At 41.1% G+C, this 23,504-nt stretch overlaps 1 protein-coding gene across 2 annotated transcripts in view; it reads left to right on the forward strand.

Moving 5' to 3' along the window:
- Positions 1-12,754, forward strand: part of paxip1 (PAX interacting (with transcription-activation domain) protein 1) — a 65,322-nt gene extending 52,568 nt beyond the window's left edge. For both annotated transcript variants that reach the window (XM_056597075.1, XM_056597076.1), the window contains 4 exons: positions 1,668-1,802; positions 3,224-3,299; positions 3,496-3,555; positions 3,745-12,754. In XM_056597075.1, the coding sequence (XP_056453050.1) occupies positions 1,668-1,802; positions 3,224-3,299; positions 3,496-3,555; positions 3,745-3,761 (288 nt within the window). In that variant the 3' untranslated portion in view covers positions 3,762-12,754. The remainder of the gene's footprint in view (positions 1-1,667; positions 1,803-3,223; positions 3,300-3,495; positions 3,556-3,744) is intronic.
- The last annotated feature ends 10,750 nt before the right edge of the window (positions 12,755-23,504 follow it).

Raw genomic sequence — 23,504 nt, forward strand, 5'->3', positions numbered from 1 at the left:
TAGGAACACTTCATTAAATCATAATAAACAATCTAGAGGCCTACCAGTGAATGCTACTCTACTAGATGCAATGAATCGTGCGCCAGCCACACGTTTTACCTCGTCAGCCAAGTAAAGTCCCTTCCATGGTCCATTGGACAAAGCATGTGCCAGGGTACTGAAAAGGTTTGGAAGACGTGTAAGTTGCAATTCATATGCATCATCATCAACACGCATTCAGTACACACTACGCTTCGATTTCACCCAAGGGTGAATTAAAAGTACATGTTTTCCTAAACGTTGGTCATCAACGAGGTAATAAAGTAGTAACTTCGGGCACATCTGTCATCTGTTGTTCAGAGTGCTAACGTCTTTATTCATTCGTTGCGCCGCGACCGAACTGACAGAATTCTCTGATATGCCTGCATGTAACATCTAGTTAGTTTAGACGTACTAGTACGTTTACATGCAGTTTAATAAGATGCGTGTGCCACCACAACGAAGCAGAGTGGCCGCGATTTCATGCCTCTTACCGTGCCAGCTGACACCTTAACATCCAACTTAACAATGTACTTTGGTAATGTTAACCTCACAGTAAAATAATCGGCAAAGCCTTCGCTGCAAACTTTACCCTCTACCTACAAACCGTCTTAAACGTTGCTGATTTCTGAATAGTATATGCAACGTTTATGGACGAGGTAGCATAGCATTCGCTGCTACCGAACCATGCTTGTATCCGAATTCGAATCCGATATAAATACTTGTGACAACGATACCACAGCTAAATCAGTGATTTAAATGAGAATACTTCACAGCCAATGTTGTCAAATAAACAATATCATACTTACTGACATCTCTCATCATACCCCTTTCGTTTTTCTGGAAAGTTACTACGAGGTAAAACCGCCAAAAAAGGAAGGGTAGCATACCCAGCATGCCTTGCGAAACTCACTCACCTCTTCTTGATTGATCGATGAAACGCTACAGGAACGCCTGATTGGCGTTTTGTGTCATGACGGGAACGCCCGATGGGCGTTTTTGTGTCATGACGGGAACGCCCAAGCCTGCAGCTGGACCCTTCTCGTTTTTCCAGCCTAACGTAATTAAAAGTAGCCCAATTGGGCGGGAATTTGCCCAATCTGGCAACATGAACGGCTTATCTTAACAGCGAAGATGATTCCGAGGGATGTTTTGTTTTTAGAAGAAAACTATCCTCATAGATAGGTTGGGAATGCCTGGTCTATGTTCAAAATGAAAGATCATTACAGGCTCTTTAAGTTAAGCCATAAAAAACCTTTCACACTTAAATGCAATATGGCACTTTATTATTTGTATTAAAGATGGATTACTTTTGATTTAAATATCTGGAAGAGAAATAAAATAATAAAATTATAAATAAGTTGTTTCTTATGAGTTGATGTAAGAGGTTGTGTTAAATGAGCATATGATATCGTCTCATATCGATCGCATGCCACTGAATCTTATCGTATCGCAGCAGACTTTTGATATCGTTAAATATCGGATCGTGAATCGATCTTAATATCGTATCGTGATGAAACCAGAGATTTACACCCCTATATATATCGTATTAGTGGCTGGTGCAAATTACGCTTTCCCTTTTTATTTAAATGGGTACATGGTTTGTGATTCTACATTTCATTACGTAAGTTTGTTCCCTGTGGTTGTAGGGGAAGTACTTCTACATCACCCCAGGGATCTGCCCAAGCCTCGGCACCTTGAAGGCCATCTTGGAAAGCGCTGGTGGAAAGCTACTGCCTAAGCAGCCTTCCTATCGCAAGATCATGGAACACAAGCAGAACAAGGTTGGTATAGAAGAACAACACATTGTAGATTTGTTCATTTAGGTGAACCAATTAAACATCAGAGGAGGTAACACTTCAATTCATAGTTCTGTAAAAAAAACTCTAATCAAAATAACACATTTATCTTTAAAGTTGTTTGTTTTATTCTCCGGGTATGGCCGTCTTGCCATCATCTCAGTGTGTGACGTCAAAGGAATGGTTTTGACTGCTGTCGAGTACAGTATATAAGTATGTCATGTACAACAACCATAAAGATGTACAGTATAAAAGTATAGGTGTAGAACAAAAACCATGAAGATATACAGTATGAAAGTATAGGTTTAGTTCAACAACCCTGCAGTCAACCACAAAAGATACAAAAGGGAGGAGATTGCCGTAATGAATTATTGGTTGAATATTGGTCGATAGGTATTATTAGCTGATATGAGACTATCCAGACAGATTGGTTTCAGTGTAAATTCAGACGATAGTCTCCTTAAATAGCACATATGAAATTATGCAGGCTTAACGCCACCAGATGTTCTGTTAAAGTGGCACTGCTGCACCATGCTCCTACACCAGGGGTCGGCAACTGGTCCGCAAGACATAATATCTGGCCGGCCAGATTATTCTGAAGTTACATACATTTTTTTTTTTAAGAGGAAGATGGGAAATTGTATAGCCATTGGGGCGGAAACGAGGGCAGACTCAGATTTAGAAACATAGCTCGACGGCCAATGTTTGTATAAAGTCGTGAAGTTGCTTGTAATCTTTATCATTCATGAATTTTAAGAAACGGAAGAAAAAAACAAAGCTTGGCAACGGATAAAGTTGAAACAGAATAAACTTTTGGAGAAAAGCAGCCCAATGTCACGCTGTGGCGGCCAATCACATAAGCCGGCTGTAGCTATGTCCATGCTACATGCCTCCTCCGTGGCTTTACAGGGCTCCTCCAGACACCAACACGCAGGGCGCTGATGTTGAATCCACGTTTATTGCACGGCTGTCAGATAAAGATTCATGGGCTGGGGCTCCATCCATGTTCCCATGCAAGGGAAAGTCATGAATGATATCAATATCACAAGCAACTTCACAACTTTACACACTGTAAACAGGATCCACGTTGTAGCTGCAAAGCGGGTGTCGCGCAAGTGTACGATAAGACGAATAATTAAATTAAACTAAATTTATATCAGACTAAACTTTGAATATACGTTTTTATTTATTAGTGGTTATAGTGTATTATCTTCACAGATGTATGCATTGAAGTTGTTTAAAGAACTGGGATACATTTTAAGATATTTTGCAACATTACGTTTTATTAGTTCTGCTATTATTTTTTAGCTGGCCATAAGCTGGTTATTTCCAGCTGAAAGAACCTGGGATGTTTGCTAGACACAAACATCCTCATTGAATAATATTACTTCTATATTTTTCTACAGAACCTTCCAGAGATTCTTCTTATTTCCTGTGAAAATGACCTTCACCTTTGTAGAGACTTCTTCTTGAAGAACATTGGTGAGATTCAGAAATCATTACACACAAGAAAATATATTAGACCTTAAATGTCTTCATATATTATCCATCTGATTATCATCACAATTTAAATAAAAGGGTTAGATAGTGATTATAGCAGTTATAGCCAAGTAGAAAACCCAATTCACAATCAAATGCACACAATCTGAATGATTTTCTATCTTCCCCTCACATTCAGATGTACACAACGCGGAGTTCATCTTAACTGGAGTTCTCACCCAGAAGTTGGATTATGTCTCATATCCTTTCAAAAAGTGTGTGTGTGTGTGTGTGTGTGTGTGTGTGTGTGTGTGTGTGTGTGTGTGTGTGTGTGTGTGTGTGTGTGTGTGTGTGTGTGTGTGTGTGTGTGTGTGTGTGTGTGTGTGTGTAATTCAAATGTAAATATTGTTTGAGACGACGACCACGAATTCTTTCCTTGACAATCTCACATATAAGTTCACCTGATGGCAGAAGACGGATGCAAACAGAAGGAGAAAATGTGTGAAGACATATTGCACTCCTGATCTTCTTTCCTCTGATGTAGAACTTTAATTTGTAATGTACAATATGTCAACAATTCCAGATTTAGATTCCATTTTTGTACTGACGAATGTGTCAATGGCTAAGAAGTCATTTTTGTAGATTTTGAGTAAAGATTGAACGGATGTTATTTTTGTGAAATTGTCTAAATTATGTACATTTTAAACAATTTGAAATACGAAATGATTCAAAGCTTTAGTAAACACATGCTGCTTTTGAAAATAAAAACACTGTTATGAAAAGACTTTGCGTACACCTTAGTATTTTCCTCCCAATTGTGTGTATAAATTTGCTTTTCTGACGTGTCAGAAAATGTCACATTTTGGATAAAATATAGGTATATTTTCTTCGAGCCAACATTACAAGTTGCACAATGTAGGTCAATTAAAAAAATATATTCATATGTTGCTTAAACAATTTATTAAAAACAAACATGTTCATTCTGAACTATAAACAATAAATCGTTTTTTTACATTGATAAAGAGGGAAAAAAAACTCATGCTGGCATAATTGTACAAGTTGTAAAATTTTGATGATTGCTACGAAAGAGGGTAACGCCTCGTTTCCCCATACGTATGTTTTTCGTATCCGTGCTTCCGTAAATTTACGGAAGGAGACGCTAGTGTTTTACGTACGGACATGAATTTATTTACGGACAAAAGATGGGGGAGTGTATGATAACGGCCGTTTTTAGGAGACCGGTACTTTGGAACATGAGGATCGACATATACAGAGAAAAAAACAAAACCAACCAGGCTTGGAAAGAGATCGGCGAGGAGTTTGGCCTGCCAGGTACTTGCATCTTTTGTGAAAAACATAAAAACTTTCATACGGTATCTCCGTAAAATGACGGCGAAATTTTTTGAACGTATATAATGGACATAACGGACAGAAATTTTACGGAGGCGAGGAGTCTCGGAGGAAAAACTGACATTACGGAGAATCACATAGGAATGAATGGACTTTCGGTCGGAGACGGTTGGATCGCATACGAGAATGTACGTATGTGGAAACGAGGCGTAAAGGCCAAAGTATACTACGGATCCGTAATCCGATTCCGTAACTACGGAGACCCCTCGAGCATTCGCATTCGCAGTGATGGTTAAGCTTCTCATTATAACCCCATGGTGTGTGGCACATTTTATTTTCGTCGATAATTATAACGCTAATACACGTCGGTACGAACGACGAAGAAACGCAAAGTTGCCGTGGGTTGAAACACTATCCTCAAACTTTCAGTCTAAAAAGCATGTTTTTAAATCTCAGCGGTTAAATTCCAGCTGAAATAGTGTTGTTTTTAGATAATCGTGAAAAATGTAACCCGCCAGTACGTTTTTGTAAGTGTTAATGCATCAATAAAGTATAAGGAAGACGAAAAACATTTTCAAAAGACTGCTGAAATGATTGTTGTTCTAATGGTTAGAACAACAATGGCCTGGTATACACGGAAAAGCCCTGCTAATTATGCGAATTGCCAAAAAACCTAACATGTAGTTTTCAATTTTTTAATATGTTGAAATCATACCCTGATACCCTGCACTGGGCAGTCTTCATCCCTACCAAACATTTGATGAAGCGACGCAGGACCTTCTCTTCACGCCTCGTTCACATGCATCCGTTGACGGATTGGGCTTTTTGACCTATCAATGTGTTTTCCCGGGTTGTATTACAAAGGCGTTTTTCATTGGACAGTGTACTTGCGTATATTTGTATAACGCAATCTGATTGGCCGACGGATCCGTTGCTGCCGGAAAAGTTGAACATTTCTCAACTTTTTGACGCAGGCCATGTAGCCGACCGAATGGACGGACCCACAATGCATTTCGAGAGCATCCCATGCAAAATCAATGAGATCCGTGGATGGACGCATGTAGTGTGAATGCACCCGGAAAGTATTACAGCAACGTACAAGGCAGGAGAACGATTGTTCAACATTGTCTCTGCTGCCAAAGAAATGTTTCATTTCGAAAGGGAAGGCCATTGAGGGCAAAAATCAGTGGTTCATTATGTAGTAAAAAAAAATGTGACGCTTACAGCTCACAGCATGTAGCTGGCTAGCAACAGAAAAGCATGTGTGAACTCCAAAGCAATGTTATAAACACAATTAGCATTATTAGATAATGGCATACACATGTTAGATGTCTTTAAATATAAAGTACAGACGTTTAGATTAGAAATTAGTCGTTCTGGACTCTATTGGTGGTAAATGTTGGAGGGTGGTAAATGTCCAACACATGGTTTATTCTAACAGAGACACAAGGTACACAAGGTAAACATGCTTGCGTTCTGGAGGTGGTTCATGAGGCATCTGCCGAACACAGGTGAACAAACAGTTTATATTGGAAGTGGGAGGAATGGTAAATAAGCCGCGCCCACATGTTCTCATTTACCCAGGTAAACCTTGAGTCTGTCTTGGTTTTAGCGGAAATTACATAGTGGCCCTGTTTGTAGTCTTTAACGTGTCTACAAAATCATAAAACCGTATGGTGTTGTCTATTATGTGGAGAAGAAACCATTCATAACTGTTGCTAGCTTGAAACATGTCATCAGAAGTAGCATAGAAATAATTTACATCATTCCGCCCCTTTAAGGCTGAAAGACTCGCATGACAATGTAAACAAAATGCACATAAACTGCTAAAGGATAGCAAATGTCAATGACAGAACTTCATGAACAAAAATGCAAGGCATTTGGTGGTATCCTGGTAGCTGGATCAATGAAACCAACTGAAAACGAAGCCGATATGGAAGTTAAACTGATTATGAGTATATGGTATAGTATAATGGCATTCGAAATTCTGTTTTCAGATTATTGAAGTGTCTTGATATATAAAACCTTTGAACGAAGGTTAACAATAAACAATTGACCAAGTTGCGAAGGCTGAAAGTAGTGTCAGAGAATGTCTTAAAAGTATAAAATATTAAATCTGAAATTAAGCACGCGATTCCAAGCTATTCTGAACATTTAAACATCGTCTCTAGGTGAAAAATTTAGGAAGGAGATAGGTTCCAAAGTTTGAGAAGAAGAAAGAAAGAGAATAAAACTTGAGAACAATAGTTCAGCACTGCATGCAGCACTCTCACCTAAATATTTATATTATCCACATAGACATTTATTCGAATATGAGTCGCATTTACATTACATTTTACATTTACATGTAAATGTCGCATCCTGATGTTACGTCTTCCAGATAGCTGTCAGGCGACCCGTTTTAAAATGGTAGCTGGATGTTTATTTGACTATGTATAATAGTACATAATGTTCACAATATCTAGCCATACTTATTCAACAAACAAATACATCGGAAATGGTTGATTATGGGTCTCTTCCAGACGCTGATGCTGTCAGAAAAAAGGTTTGCCCAAACGGGCCTGTTATGTATTGATCATCTTAGTTTGTCACTTTTAAGATACCGTCCCGCCCTCTGATGTTACGTGTTTCTGTCATTGTTATTCGGATTCTGGGGTTGTAACTAAACAAGTTAAAGTCAACTATAAGGGTCGTCTCTTCATTAATACTAATATTATAGTAATATTGTATTCCAAATTAATTAATTAATGGAATCAGGTTGGAGATGTGGTAATACTTTCCCACGTTGTGTTCGTTATTTTTGGTAGTTTCTCTCGTACAACGTGAGGTCATGGCTTACTTTTGGTTCAGAGAAGACATAGCTACTGCTGCGGTGGAATGGAGATGTATGATAATAATAGTAACAGGGTAGTAAGGCAAACAAAACAACAAAAAGGAGAGGGAGAGCGAAAGAGTGAGCAGTGAGCACTGAACAATGCGCAATGAGAGTGCAAACACTGAGGTTGAAATATTTTGCACTTGCTAACAAGATCGCAGGAGATGTTATGGTGCCAACATTCCTTACTGTTACAGCATTTGCTGAAATTCTTCCGCCTGACTGTACCTTCATTAACACCCCCTGGATTACTGGGAAAGGTGGAGGGCTGGCGTCAGTTTTTAAATCCAACTTCCGCTGCCGCCAAACTCCGTCAAACAGCTTCTCTAGCTTTGAACTGCAACTCTTCGAGATACATGTTCAACCTCCTGTTCTATGTGCTGTGATCTACCGTCCTCCGAAGTTTAATAAGGATTTTATCCAGGATTTTTAGGACTTTGTGGCGGGAATTGTCTTGAACACAGATCGCTTATTAATCATAGGCGATTTTAATATCCATGTGTGTTGCGACTCCCGGCCCTTATTTAAAGACTTCTTGAATCACATTGACTCTTTTAACCTCACACAGTTCGTTACTGCCCCGACGCATGAAAAGGCACATACACTAGACCTTGTTCTGTCCCATGGCTTAAATGTGTGTATTAGTGAAATTTGTGATGTGCCGATTTCAGACCATTTACCGGTGATGTTCACTCTGACTCTGCCTGGCTCTCAGGCTTCAACGCCAACCCCGGCGCGCCGCCTGCGCGCGCTGAATCCGTTGACCGTGTCACAGTTTTCCGTCGCTTTTATTGACTCTATGCCTCCCACAAGTGACTTAGAAAATACATCTGCGGAGGAGATACTCAGTTCTTTTAATTCTACCTGCTCTAATATTCTGGACTTGATTGCACCTTTTAAAGATAGACGCCCCAAACCTATCACTGAGCCGTGGCTCAATGATTACACTCGTACTCTTAGATGCACATGTAGGCGTGCCGAGAGAAAATGGAAGAGGGACAAACTCTATGTCTCCCTTGGGATTTTAAGAGACAGTTTAGCAAAATACCAGAAAGCCGTTAAATCTGCGAAAACCCAATTCATATCCAACCTTGTGTCCAAAAACAGCCATAGGCCCCAGGTTATTTTTGTCACTCTAAAAATCTCATTAATCCCTGCAACTCTCCTGCTGTTGTGCCATCACTCCCTTTATGTGAACAATTTCTTGCGTTCTTTATCGATAAAATCTCTGCAATCAAGTCTTCACCTCCTCTGTCCACCGTAGATCCAGCGGCATCTCCTGTATGCCCTACTGTCTTCGAGCAGTTCTACCCACTGTCGCTCTCTGAGCTATCGCAGGTGGTTACAAAATTGAGACCTTCACAATATCCGCTAGACAGTATTCCTTCCAGATTACTGAAAGACGTGTCTAACACTGTTGGCCCATACATTTTAACGTTAATAAACACCTGCCTTGCCTCAGGCTGTTTTCCATCTGTTTTTAAACATGCTATAGTCCAGCCCATTATCAAAAAACACAACCTCGACCCCTCTGTTCTCTCCAGCTTTAGGCCTATCTCTAAGCTTCCCTTCCTCTCTAAAGTGTTAGAGAAAGTGGTTTTAGAACAACTGCAGCTACACCTGGATCTTAATGACATAACAGAAAAGTTTCAGTCTGGTTTTAAATCACGCCACAGCACAGAAACTGCACTTTTAAAAATCTTTAATGATCTTCTTTTAACTGTTGACTCGGGGAGCTCTGCTGCGCTCGTGCTTTTAGACTTGACTGCTGCCTTTGACACAGTCGACCACCAGATTATTTTATCCCGCCTGGAACTCTGTGTTGGTATTACTGGAAATGTCCTAAAATGGTTCAAGTCATATCTGTCAAAGATAACCTTCTCTGTTCATCTAGGCCAGTACTCCTCAGCTGCAGCCCCACTAGTCTGTGGGGTCCCCCAAGGCTCTATTTTATCTCCAATTCTTTTTGCGCTATATCTGCTTCCCCTAGGTTCCATTTTTAAAAAACACAACATTTCGTTCCACTGCATCGCAGATGACCTAAAAGTTTACCTGCCGTTAAAATCAAACAAAGACTCCACAAATGCATTGTCAAACTGTCTGAAAGATGTGAAAACCTGGTTGGAACTTAACTTCCTATCACTAAACAATAATAAAACCGAAATAATTGTTTTTGGCAAATCCGAACTGCTGGATGGCATCGACAGTGTTCTTGGTCCCCTTGCCTCCTACAGCCGCCCTTCTGTCAGAAACCTCAGAGTTATTTTCGACAATGGTTTTAAATTTAACAAGCAAATAAGCTCAGTCGTGAAGACAAGCTTCTTCCAGCTGCGACTCCTAGCGAAAGTAAAGCCGTATCTCCCACCAAAGGACTTTGAAAGAGTCATTCACCTGTTCATAATGTCCCGTCTAGACTACTGTAATTCTCTATACTTTGGTGTGGACCAATGTCTGCTCCGTCACCTGCAACTGGTCCAAAATGCTGCTGCACGTCTCCTCACTGGGAAAAGGCGATATGACCACATTACCCCTGTCCTGGCCTCTCTTCACTGGCTTCCTGTGGTTTTTAGAATTAAATTCAAAATCCTGTTGTTTACTTTTAAATCTCTACATGGCTTGGCACCTAAATATATGTCAGAGCTGGTCTGCATCCATGCTCCATCTAGAGAAATTCGGTCAGCTCAGCAGGTGCTGCTGGATGTACCTAGGTGCAGATAAAAGACAAAAGGCGACAGAGCCTTCGCTGTGGCCGCTCCTAATCTTTGGAACAGTCTCCCCCTGAGTCTGAGAACTGCCCAGTCTATAGACCAGTTCAAAACGCAACTAAAGACTCACTTTTTTACATTGGCGTTTAACACAGATTAAGATTTAATTTTATCTTATTCATTGTTGTTGCTAATATGCAATATTAAGCATTCTTGTTCTATGTTTTGTTTTTTATATTGTATTTGTGTACAGCACTTTGGTCAACTACTGTTGTTTTAAAATGTGCTATATAAATAAACTTGACTTGACTTGACTTGACTACTGTTATGGGAGGAAAAACATTGAACCCACTGCGCAGTCTAGTACAATCTGATAAGCCAGGGAACTAGTTATATATGCAGTGGGGAGAACAAGTATTTGGTACACTGCCGATTTTGCAGGTTTTCCCGCTTACAAAGCATGTAGAGGTCTGTCATTTTTATCATAGGTACTCTTCAACTCTGACGGAATCTAAAACAAAAATCCAGAAAATCACATGGTATGATTTTTAAGTAATTAATTTGCATTTTATTGCATGACATAATTATTTGATACATCAGAAAAGCAGAACTTAATATTTGGTACAGAAACCTTTGTTTGCAATTACAGAGATCATATGTTTCCTGTAGTTCTTGACCAGGTTTGCACACTGCAGCAGGGATTTTGGCCCACTCCTCCATGCAGACCTTTTCCAGATCCTTCAGGTTTCGGGGCTCTCGCTGGGCGAATACGGACTTTCAGCTCCCTCCAAAGATGTTCTATTGGTTTCAGGTCTGGAGACTGGCTAGGCCACTCCAGGGGTCTCATTTATAACCGTTGCGTACGCACAAAACGGGGCTGAAATTGGCGTGCGTGACTTTCCACGCCAAGGTTGTGATCTATAAAAAACCAACTTGACGGGAGAATGTGTGCAGCCCTAAGCAAACTCTGACCCATGCGTACGCATGGTTTGGAGGAAAAGGAGAATTGGCGACACAGATGGTGTGGTGGTGAACTGAAGTCAGACGGAAGAATTGTAGAGTGAGAAGAACGATTATGTTTTATCATCGCCCTTCATAAATTTAATTTCAACCCGTATCATGCGTTAAATCGATGTAATCTGAATAATTTAAGTCAACTGCGTTATATCTCAGTTATAACTCCAGAAAGATCTCCAGAAAGATCTCCTTAGAATATAAATTAAAATAAATTCTCTATATTTAATCCCGTCACTGTCCACTGACGGCGCGACTGCATGGAATAAAGCATCTGTCCAACATGTGTCAATAACATAATATTTTTATGTGACACTGTAAACGCATAATCAAATGTCAATTATATCCCAAGTGTGGAAAACCAAGCCACACTCCTCATCACAATCGTTGTCCGTAACTCTTGACACTTTTCATGACAAGTCAGGCATTAAAAAGGGGTTATGTTCAGGAACATTTTACGTGGGAGATTACAAACTGATTATCCAAGGTGTTCTCGGTCAGTTTTGTTACCGTAACCCTATATATACAGAGGTGAGCGCCGTGGTAATGCTGCACCATATGGCACTTCTGGCGGACCATGCAAATGGCAGGATTCGGAGGGAGAGGGTCTTTAGGGACCATAACGATTTATTGGTACATAAAAATATGTACCTTTATTCTGGGACTGTGCGCTCCGTGCTACTGACAGAATTCACTGCTGCAGCAACATGTTGCCACTCACTCTGCTTTTTGTTGTTGGCGATCCCAATCCCGTGACCGCCGAACAAAACTACTTTTCGGGCCTCCATCCCACCAACAAGTGTCTCCACTTGTGGGTGACAATTCGTGAAATTGTCCTCCGTTGAATTTCGCTTTTTTGCTTTTCTCAGTACTTCTGCCATTGTTTCCGACAAGACATAATACTTGCATCTCAGACTGTTTTATATGTAGATCGAATTCATGAGGTCATTTGCATTAAATAAAAAGGGGCGTGTACAGGGCGGAACGTGAAGCTGATTCAGCTGCTTACACTTGTAGGCAGTCTGTGATTTATAAAGAAAAGATTGCGTACGGTGTGCGTACGCAGGGTTTTATAAATCTGAATATTTTTTGGCGCACGCAAAACTTGGCTTTTGGGCGTACGTATACTTTTAGTAACGATCCCACGCACAGTTTTATAAATGAGACCTCTGGACCTCGAGATGCTTCTTACGGAACCACTCCTTAGTTGCCCTGGCTGTGTGTTTGTTGTCATGCTGGAAGACCCAACCAAGACCCATCTTCAATGCTCTTACTGAGGGGTTGTTGGCCAAGATCTTGCGATACATGGCCCCATCCATCCTCCCCTCAATACGGTGCAGTCGTCCTGTCCCCTTTGCAGAAAAGCATCCCCAAAGAATGATGTTTCCACCTCCATGCTTCACGGTTGGGATGGTGTTCTTAGGGTTGTACTCATCCTTCTTCTTTCTCCAAGCACGGCGAGTGGAGTATAGACCAAAAAGCTCTATTTTTGTCTCATCAGATCACATGACCTTCTCCCATTCCTCCTCTTGGTCATCCAGATGGTCATTGGTCAACTTCAGACGAGCCTGGTCATGCGCTGGCTTGAGCAGGGGGACCTTGTGTGCGCTGCAGGATTTTAATCCATGACGGCGTAGTGTGTTACTAATGGTTTTCTTTGAGACTGTGGTTCCAGCTCTCTTCAGGTCATTGACATGGTCCTGCTGTGTAGTTCTGGGCTGATCCCTCACCTTCCTCATGATCATTGATTTCCCACGAGGTGAGATCTTGCATGGAGCCCCAGACTGAGGGAGATTGACCGTCATCTTGACTTTCGTTGCCAGCACTGCTCGGCTTGTTCTTCGGCACCCAAAGCCTCCTACTAGATCTTGTTGGGAGCGGACGTATGAGGGGCCTTGTTGCTCATCGGAGACAGCGGCTTGGGTTTCCTAGCTCCACCCCCGGTGGTAGTGGACTTAGGAGCTGTTCAAAAACACTATTGTCGAGTCCAAAACCAGGGCTTATCTAGTCCTTTTCCAAAGAGGTTAGAGTCTGTGTTGTAATGGCACTAGTTTATGCGCAGCGTGGGGCGCGCAGGAATACATTTAGGTTATATCTATGTGTATGGGGAATGGGAGGGGGTTCGGAAAGTGACGGCGAGTGGAAGGTGCTCTCGCTTGATGCTCTCACATGTTAAACAATAACGATTTAATAAACCTTTGGAATTAACATCTGATTCAAGCTCTGTAATTCTACATGGTGTCAGAAGTGAAACTGGAAGATGGCGAAGTTTCCACCTCCCGAAAACTTTGAATTCCCTCGACCTCAACTGTGGCCGGAATGACGCCAACGTTTCCGACGCTACAGGATAGCAACGAAACTTCATAAAGAAACTGGAGAGGTACAGGTCTGTACACTGCTCTATTCGTTGGGAAAGGAAGCTGAACAAGTTTTCAAGACATTCCAATTTGATCAGAGGGGCGACGAGAACAAATATGAGACTGTGCTAGACGAGCTGGACAATTATTTTGTGCCTAGAGTGAATGTCATTCACGAGCGAGCCCACTTACATCAGCGAGTACAGAAACATGGAGAGAGCGCGGAGGAGTTCATTAGAAGCCTGCATGAGAAGGCAGACACATGCTCCTTTGCCGATGTTAAGAATGAAAACGTCCGCGACAGGGTAGTGGTGGGCATTCTTGATACGAACTTTCTGAAAAGTTACAGTTAACCCCCGACTTAACTCTTGACAAGGCGGTCAAGTTAGTAAGACAGTCGAACAACGCGAAACCAGCGCCGGTCAGAGCCATACACCATTCCTTGGCGCAATCACGCAGGTAACTGACACAAATGATGCATGGACCGTAAAGTTGCCAATTCAAGGAATACTGGTGAATTTCAAGATCGATACTGGGGCAGATACAAGTGTTATATCTGAAAAGAATTTTAGCTTAATGGAAAACAAGCCAAAGCTCAAGAAACTTGATACTGCAGTTGATAGCCCAGGGGGCAGACTGAACTGTCTAGGCTATTTCATAGCCAACACAATGAGAAAGAAGAAACCGTTCAGGTTCAAGTTGCATGTGATAAGAGGGGATGGCAGTCACCTTCTAGGGAGAAATGTCGCCGTGGCGATGGGCCTAGTTAAACGCATTGTTGAATTGAAAGAGCAAAATAACCCTTATCCGTCTTCTGATGTAGGACTTCTGAAGATAAAGCCAGTAAAGATAACATTGAAAGAAAAGAAGATGCAGTGCCTTACAGTGTTTCAACGGCAAGACGTGTGTCTGTGCCTATGCTCTCTTAAGGAAGAACTAGATCGCATGGTAGCCAGTGGTGTCATCACTGAAATTAAAGGACCAACAGAGTGGTGCGCACCTATAGTAGCCGTGCCAAAGAAAAACAAAGAACAGATCCGGATATGCGTGGATTTGAAGAACTTGAACGGAGCAGTGAAGAGGGAGAAATATATACTGCCCACAATTGATGACATTTTGCCTAAGCAGGCTAAAGTCTTCACACTGCTGGACGCTGCTAGTGATTTCTGGCAGATACCGCTGGATCCCGAGAGTGCAAAGTTAACTACGTTTATTACCCCATTAGGAAGGTTTTTCTTTAATAGACTTCCTTTCGGAATTACCAGCGCACCCGAGATCTATCAGCGAGAAATGGCTGAGATTTTGAAGGACCTAGAGGGTGTGGCTACATACATAGATGACATCCTAATCTATGCAGAGACCACCGAGCCTCATGAGGAGAGGCTCCAGAACACCCTTGACACGTTGAAAAGAGCCGGATTAAAGCTGAAGAACGACAAGTGCCTGCTACGTCAGCGACGGCTCAACTACCTGGGCCACTGCGAAGATGGAATCTGACCGGACGAGACCAAAGTCCAAGCCATCACCCAGCTGCAACCACCCAACAACGTGCCCGAGCTTCGGAGAATCTTGGGCATGATTCACTACCTTGGCAGGTGCCTCCCAAACCTGTCAGAAGTCACCAAGCCACTAACAGACTTCTTAAAGAAAGAGGTAATGTGGGGTTGGGGTGCTGCACAACAGGAGGCCTTTAAGATGGTGAAACAGTTAGTCGCTGAGGCTCCTGCATTCTTTGATTTAAAAAAAAAACACAGTAGTCAGTGCTGATGCAAGCAGTTATGGGCTGGGTGGGGTCTTACTGCAGTTACATGATGAACAATTGAGCCAGTAGCGTACTGCTCCAGGACAATGACTGATGCTGAAAAGCGCTATGTGCAGATTGAAAAAGAATGTCTTGCTGCAGTCTGGGCATGTGAAAAATTCTCTGGTACTTGTATGGCCTGGACACATTCACTTAACAGAGTGACCACAAATCACTCATTCCACTCATTAACAGTAAAGATCTAGACTCAGTACCAATGAGATGTCAGAGACTGCTGCTGCGAATGATGCACTATAACCCAAAAGCTGAGTTTGTTCCAGGGAAGCAGTTGGTCATTGCAGACACCCTGTCTAGACATCCTCAGCCGGAACTGACGCAGGACATCGCAGAGTTGACCAGTGACCTGGAGGCGTACGAGGAGACTGTTCGTGAGGCATGGCCTATCTCTCCCAGCAAGCGTGACAAGGTCAAACAGCACACGCTACAGGATGATGAGCTATAGTTGGTGCAACGCTACGACTGGGTGGGTGGCCACAGTATTCAGCCAACGTGCCACTGAAGGTAAAAGCTTACTATACACATCGTGACCGTCTGACTCTGTCACAAGGGCTAGTGTTGTACAACAACAGAATTGTGATACCCCAGAACATGAGAACTGAAATACTGGAACGCATATACGATGGCCACCAAGGGATTGTTAAGTGCCGTGAGCGAGCTAAATGTAGTTTGTGGTGGCCTGGCATAAGCAAACATGTACAAGAGACTGTCAGCACTTGCAGCATATGCTAAGAGATCAAGCCTACTAAGAGGAGGGAACCTCTGATCTGTACACCACTCCCAGGCCGCCCATGGGAGAAAGTGGCAGCAGACATTTGCCAGTGGAAAAAGGATAACTTTCTAGTAGTGGCTGATTATTTTTCAAGGTACATGGAAGTTGCCCACCTAACTAACATGTCAGCCGCTACAACCATAGCCAGCCTGAAGAACATCTTTGCCAGGTGGGGCTGTCCAAAGGAACTCATAACTGATAATGGGCCCCAATTCGCAGGAACTGTTTTTGCCCAGTTTGCCAAAATGTTTGATTTCAGACACACAACTACAAGCCCTCACTATGCACAGGCCAATGGGGAGGCAGAAAGAGCTGTGCGGACAGCCAAACAGATCCTCAGGCAAACTGACCCTGCTTTAGCTTTGTTATCCTATAGAGCGACGCCACTGCAAGCAACAGGAGCTAGCCCTGCACAGCTGATGCTGGGCAGACAGATCCGCTCCACACTGCCTACCTTGGAGGAGAACCTGCAACCTGCATGGCCGGACCTGCAGAAAGTGCGGCAGACTGCCGCGACAAGCTGCGCTACAGTAAAACCTACAACGCCAGGTACAAGGCCAGACCATTACCTGAACTTCAGCCTGGAACCCGTTTTTCAGTAAAGCTGGACAATGAGAGGGAATGGACTAAATGTGCTACAGTGGTGAGGAAGTGCAACACTCAACGGTCGTACATTGTACAGACCGAGCAGGGAGAGCTGCGGAGAAACAGACACCACCTCAGACCCATCTGTGGGGGCCCACAGACTACTCAACGAGAACAGGTTCCGTTGGGTAATAATACACACAAACAAGGACTGCAACACATTGGTGACTTAACCAAGACCTGACATACTTACCCAAGGTCCAGTCACTCCCGTTTCCACAGTGCTTGTGTTTCCAGAGACTCAGAGAAGCAGTGGAAGAGCAGTGAAACCACCAGACAGATATGGGGAATATGTTTAGATTAACTTCCAATTGATCACGTTGAATTTACCTGTTGAAGTACTAGAGGGTGATAGAAAGAAAAAAAAAAGATAAATGAAAAGAATGCTCTTTTGAAATGAATGCAGAATGCGTAATGGAATAAGTAATGATAAAAATGTAATGTTACAGTGGTGTGAGAATATTACCAAGATTACTTTGAACTGTTTAAGAATCATTAATGTTCTGCATGTCTTAACAGACTCAAAGAAAGGGAGATGTGTTGTAATGGCACTAGTTTATGTGCAGCGTGGAGCGCACAGGAATACATTTAGGTTATACGTATGTGTGTGGGGAATGGGAGGGGGTTCGGAAAGTGACGGCGAGTGGAAGGTGCTCTCGCTTGATGCTCTCACATGTTAAACAAAAAAGAGTTAATAAACCTTTGGAATTAACTTCTGATTCACGCTCTGTAATTCTACAGAGTCCAAGTCAAGAACTACCGGTAGTCCAAATGAGACAGTCCGGACCGAGTCAGAAAATGAAAAATCCTCTTGAAGACCACTTATACCTGTTTATAATTTTTGTTTGACACTAGAGACAAAGTTTATCTTCTATTTTAAGATGATCATTAGGTATGTGCTGCCTGCAGCGCTCAACTATTTTTCTTTCTTTCTTTCTTTCTTTCTTTCTTTCTTTCTTTCTTTCTTTCTTTCTTTCTTTCTTTCTTTCTTTCTTATTCGCTTATTCTCTACAAACTTTGGAATTTATCTCCTTCCTCAATTTTTCTCCTATAGGGACTCCATTCCAATTCTGAATTTTTCAGATTAGCTTCGAATCACACACTTCTTTTTCTGTTTTTTTAATATTCAATACTTTTTAAGATATTCTACTTGTAAAATACTATTTTTTGCAGTGGAAGTCAATGGGGGGATGGCGGAAGCGTCTGCCCATTCTGACACTACTTCAGACTTCTTAACTTTCTCAATTCTAAACCGTTAACCTTCGTACAAAGGTTTAAAAAATCAACACACAATAATTCAATAATCTGAAAACAGTTGATTACCTTTATATTTTTTTCATAATCACAGTGTAAGTTCCAGATCGGCTTCATTTTCAGTTGATCTCATTAATTTAGGAGCGCGAGGACGTACAGGCAGTGTTGCAAGATAACTAGGCAACTACTTTTTTTACGACTACTTTTAATCACTTTAGGCTGGAAAAATAAGCGAGAACATACAATTTCAGATGGTTTAAAAAAAAAGATGCCGGGATTATTATAATTCTTTCTACAAACATCAATCAATGCCATATCTTTCATACGGCATATTGTTTGTGCAGCTCCTATACTTCAGCTACTACTACTACTTCAACTACTACTACTACTTCAACGACTACTATTACTTCAGCTACTACTACTACTACTTCAGCTACTACTACTACTACCATAACTACTACTACTGCTACTACCACAGCTAGTACCTCTACTACTACTATCTTCAAGCTTTGAAAGAATTACATTTTAGCTTCCAGCTTTTGTAACAATATATTTCAGTACTTTGCCTCTTCAGGTAATTCAATTTAGCGTCAGTTTTCGATTTCAACTTCCGGGTTCTTCAGAAGTGCACTGCAATACATATTACCTTTCCGATTTTTCGGCAGTGCAGGGTAATCCATTTGACTTTTCAGATTCCTCAGTTCAATTCCTTTTATATTTCTGCATTTTTAGCAATGCTTTGCGCTTTTCATTCAGCTGTCACTTTATTTATTTCCAACAATTTACATATTTTTAAATGGTGTGCATGTTTACATTGTTTACTCCATTTAGACTTTTGAACTCTGTTCAAATCCCTTCACTTGATTTAAGCCATTTAACATTTCTTTATTAAAACATTTTAAACCTCACCTTGCACACCTCAACGTGCATTATCTAGTTTTGCACTATTATTTGTAATGATAAAAAATGCAAGTGCATTGTAACGCTAATGTAGGATCAAATAAGGTCATATCGTTTACTTTAAGTACAGCTATTCACTTACGATGAGCAGCATTGATCCAGCATCGTGCGCAGAGTGAACGGATGGGAGATGTGTTGTGCATACGATTTTTGCACAGGCGGCCAATGTCTATGCCCGTTCTATTTTGAATGAAGATCCGTTTTCTGAAGATCATCGCTTCATTATTGATTCAGTTTTAAAGGAGGGTAATTTAATGCTTGTCTTTATGTACGTTTACCATTGTTCATTTTGTTGAAGAGAATCGGCCTCACAGCATAGTGCTTGGGAAAATTAAAAAGGTTTTTGAGTAATCGCTAAGGATAACATTACGTGTTGAACAATTTGATTTAGTTACTTGTATGTATCTAATAACGCAAGCAGCCACCAAAACAGTGCTTGGGCCTTGGGGTATGTGAGGCTGTACTCCTGTGAGGGTGTACCTGCTATTTCACAAACACATAGTGTTCATATGCCTTACAGTCCACCACCACCATTTCTTTAAAAAATCTGCCGCCAAATGCTGTCATTTCCCCACTCCAGGGGGGCGATGTGTTAGCATTCCAGACTTTAAAACATAACATACAATAAACAAACAAGCGTTTACCTGTAATAATTCACGCCATACGTCTCCCTCGCCACCAGCATTTCCTCACCATGCCGACGTTCCGCCCACCGGGGGCTGAGAAACCATTCTTAAAACATAATACACAATAAGACATGTTTTCATAACTGCTCCTTTTGGCCTCCAGACATAATACACATCCCAATAACCCCCCCCTCTTTATTTGTGCAATTCCATGGACTTCTGAGCCATCATTTCATTTGTCAAGCACTGTTGTGTGGCAAACCGCTCAAAATACTTCTTTGTGATACCTGTTTGTTCTAGTCATTGACCTAAAGATTGTCAGGACAAGGAAAAGACTCCTAGCTCAAGAGCATGTGTTGAACAATGGAAAATTCTATCAAACATAATATTAACATTTGGGCATTTAGCAGATGCTTTTATCCAAAGCGACTTACAATAACTACATTTGACTGAAGAAAGAGGAACAACATATCGCTGTCGGTACAGTAAGGATGTTCAATCACGAGATTGACAAAAGATAGCTAGGATAAGATGCTTCACAATGCAGAGTACCAGGACGTACAACATACAATAAGTAGGAGTGTAAACAATTTTTAGTTTTAGTTTAGTTTTAGTTGATGCAACATAAAAACAGTTATTGAGGAGACTGGCCATGTCACATAGACCTGGTGACCATAGATCTGCCTTGTTTAATAATACATTGTTACTCCTATTGATGAAAAGGGATCATCTTTTTTACATTCTTATATTTTGGAAGTGTAATTTATTGCTCTACATGAAGATAACTTTGAACTTACCTTTAAACATAAATTCAATCGATTTTCTGAACGACTAAATGGATATCTGTCGGTCTGATCACACAATCACATACTGTCGCGCACAAAAAAGGCAGAAATGGATGGAAAATATATTACGTCTCTTTAACGAAACCTTCCAAGATTTAATATCACAATTCCTGATAGATTTGATTTAGGCTAATTAATTATTGTAATGAGGGGGCTGGGGTAGTTACTGGTGAAGTTCTAATTGCTAGCTGTCAGACGTATTGCCTGGGGTCCTCCCATTCTATCAGGGGTGGGTGGATACTGTTCCAAACCGCCCGCGGCAGTGCCCTCCAAACAGGGAAAAATTGAATTATTCGCATAAGACTTAAACCAAGGTCATGGACTAGATTTCTTTTTTACAGCTTACCAGGGTATTATGCTCAAACTATTAATTGGTGATAAATACAGTCTTGATTATCTGTTCTCTAGCAACCTGAACAAAAGCTGTCATGTCCAAATCAGTCCAAATCATCAACTGTGAGACATTGTAAAGTGTGGGACTTCCTAAAACCTGTAAAGGTGGTAGGAACATAATTGTGTCATATTTATTATAAGTGGCAATATATGCAGAGATTTCAAAGCATAGATTAGTATGACAGAACATCAAATATTATTTTTATTACTCACACAGTTATAACAATTTAATTGTAATTGTATAATGTTATTGATGCACTGATCTCTTATCTCTCAATTATTCAGACAATACAAAATAGTTTTCTAAATCTGAACTGTTGAATACATTTTTATTTAATTTGAAATAATTGTATTTTGTATTATGATTATTATTTTGTATCTTGAGTTTGTTTAAATCATCAAGTGGCCAACTCTTTGAGGACTTCCTATGAGCACACACACACACACACACACACACACACACACACTCACACACACACACACACACACACACACACACACACACACACACACACACACACACACACACACACACACACACACACACACACACACACACACACAGTTAATCGTAATTACTTCTAATTAGAAATGCAAATTAGCAAGAGCTTTGATTAAAAAGCATTTCAGTTCCTTGTTGGTTTGTAAATGTTCTCTGCTGGCACAGTTGAGTTGTGGGAGAAGGGATAAAGTATTGGGACATTGAAAATGTAATTAATCTGTAAATGCTTTGACGAAATGTTTCTAATTACTCCAGAGCACACCCACCCCCATCGTTTGTGGTATCCCCAATGCTGTTGCACTAACTTTCCCCTGTTAGTTAGGATGCACAGGAATTACAGACTAATTAGGCAAAGATAATCATTAGTGCTAATTAAACGTGATGGAACAAGAATGACATTGAATTGAGAACAGCAGCATTAACATAACTTTACTTTATATAATTAAAGAAAAACTGTTAACTGATAATCATAGCATTAGAATTGAGATGCCAGTATTTAACAGTTTTTTTTAAGTTGATTGAATGATTTACATTTAAATGTTATTATGTCATTTTGCTTTAATCAATTAAGGTGAGACAAACAGCAATTAAAGCACAAACTCTATTGTTATCCTAAGATTCCAATAAACAACTGAACAGAATAAAGAGCAGCTATTGGAATCAGAATATTAAGTTATAGTTTACATTTTCATCTATTAGTGGTATTCATAGCAATTGCAGCAAAATGTGATAATTCTTGCCCCCAAAAAATTCACCATTCTTGTGTCATGACTATACTGCCCCCTTTGGAAAAGTATGTCTTGCAAATCTCAAAACTAACTCTTTATTCACTATCTGGGCCCTTTTACAAAATGTAATACTGTTTGCTAATAAATGCACTATGTTTATCAAGTAGGCCTACCTTCATGGAAGGGTTACACATTTGAAAGTTACAACTTTAAAATGTGTACAAGTTGTATGTCTTTCTGTGGCTCCCATATCAATTCATCTTGGATAAATAAAAACATTCAATTCACATTTTCTGTTTTAATTCTGTCATTAGTGTGAGCATACAAATATGCATGCTTATAATCAGGTTGTATCACAAATGGTGTCATCATGACTTGATTAGAAAATTGGGGAAATTGGGCCTATTGGCTACTAATCTCTTTGGGGTGATGTCAAGCAATCAGAGATTGAGGCTTTGAAGGATCCTGAATAGTCAGAGGCCCCTGGCCACCTTACAATTGTGATATTCTATCCGGGCCAAAGCAACAAGTGAGAGACGCATTATGATAAAGCTGTCACAAGAGGAATCCCTGATCCTACTTCTGTGGGGATCCACACAGAACTGATCCAAAAACCAAACCTAAGATTGATCAAGACTAGCGTAGACACCATGACTTGCCACTAGATATGCACACTTTTTCAAACATTCAAATTATTCAAATTTTCAGACTGGCTTTTTGGTAGCATTGGTTTTATTCTGTTTTAGCATTTGTACGTGCCTGTGTCTTATCGTGTTTCCATCAGAAGAGACTAGTATTAAAATGAACGTCAAACCACATTGGCAACACATTTGGCGACTAGACACTATCAAATGATTGTTCACGGGGACGATGAATCCATGATGTCTGCCGGGATATGATTCCCCCCTTAAGGTGTCTAGACCTGGTGATGGTGTGACTCTTGATGGAGTGCCTCAGCCCTGAAGGTCCTCATCTTTCTCCTAGACAGGTGGCGCTGATCCCGGAGGTGGAGGGAGTGGAGCTTAGTCCCGGAGGTGGAGGGGGTGGAGCTGAGTGCCGGAGGTGGAGGGGGTGGAGCTTAGTCCCGGAGGTGGAGGGGGTGGAGCTGAGTGCCGGAGGTTGAGGGGGAGGAGCTGAGTGCGGGGTGGAGGGGGTGGAGCTCAGTGCCGGAGGTGGAGGAGGAGGGCTGCAACCAGTCTCAATGAAAACAGACAAGCCACTTTTGCTGTGACTTGTGTATGTGAAAGGTGCATTATAAATAAACATAACCCACCTACTGTGGTCGTTCCAGTAAAAAGCCCTTGTCTAAACACATTATATGCTTCACAACTCGACTTGCGTAAGAAGGCAATTAAAGAGGTAC

This window comes from Gadus chalcogrammus, chromosome 8 (genome assembly GCF_026213295.1).
Source record: "Gadus chalcogrammus isolate NIFS_2021 chromosome 8, NIFS_Gcha_1.0, whole genome shotgun sequence".
Taxonomy (NCBI): Eukaryota; Metazoa; Chordata; class Actinopteri; order Gadiformes; family Gadidae; genus Gadus; species Gadus chalcogrammus.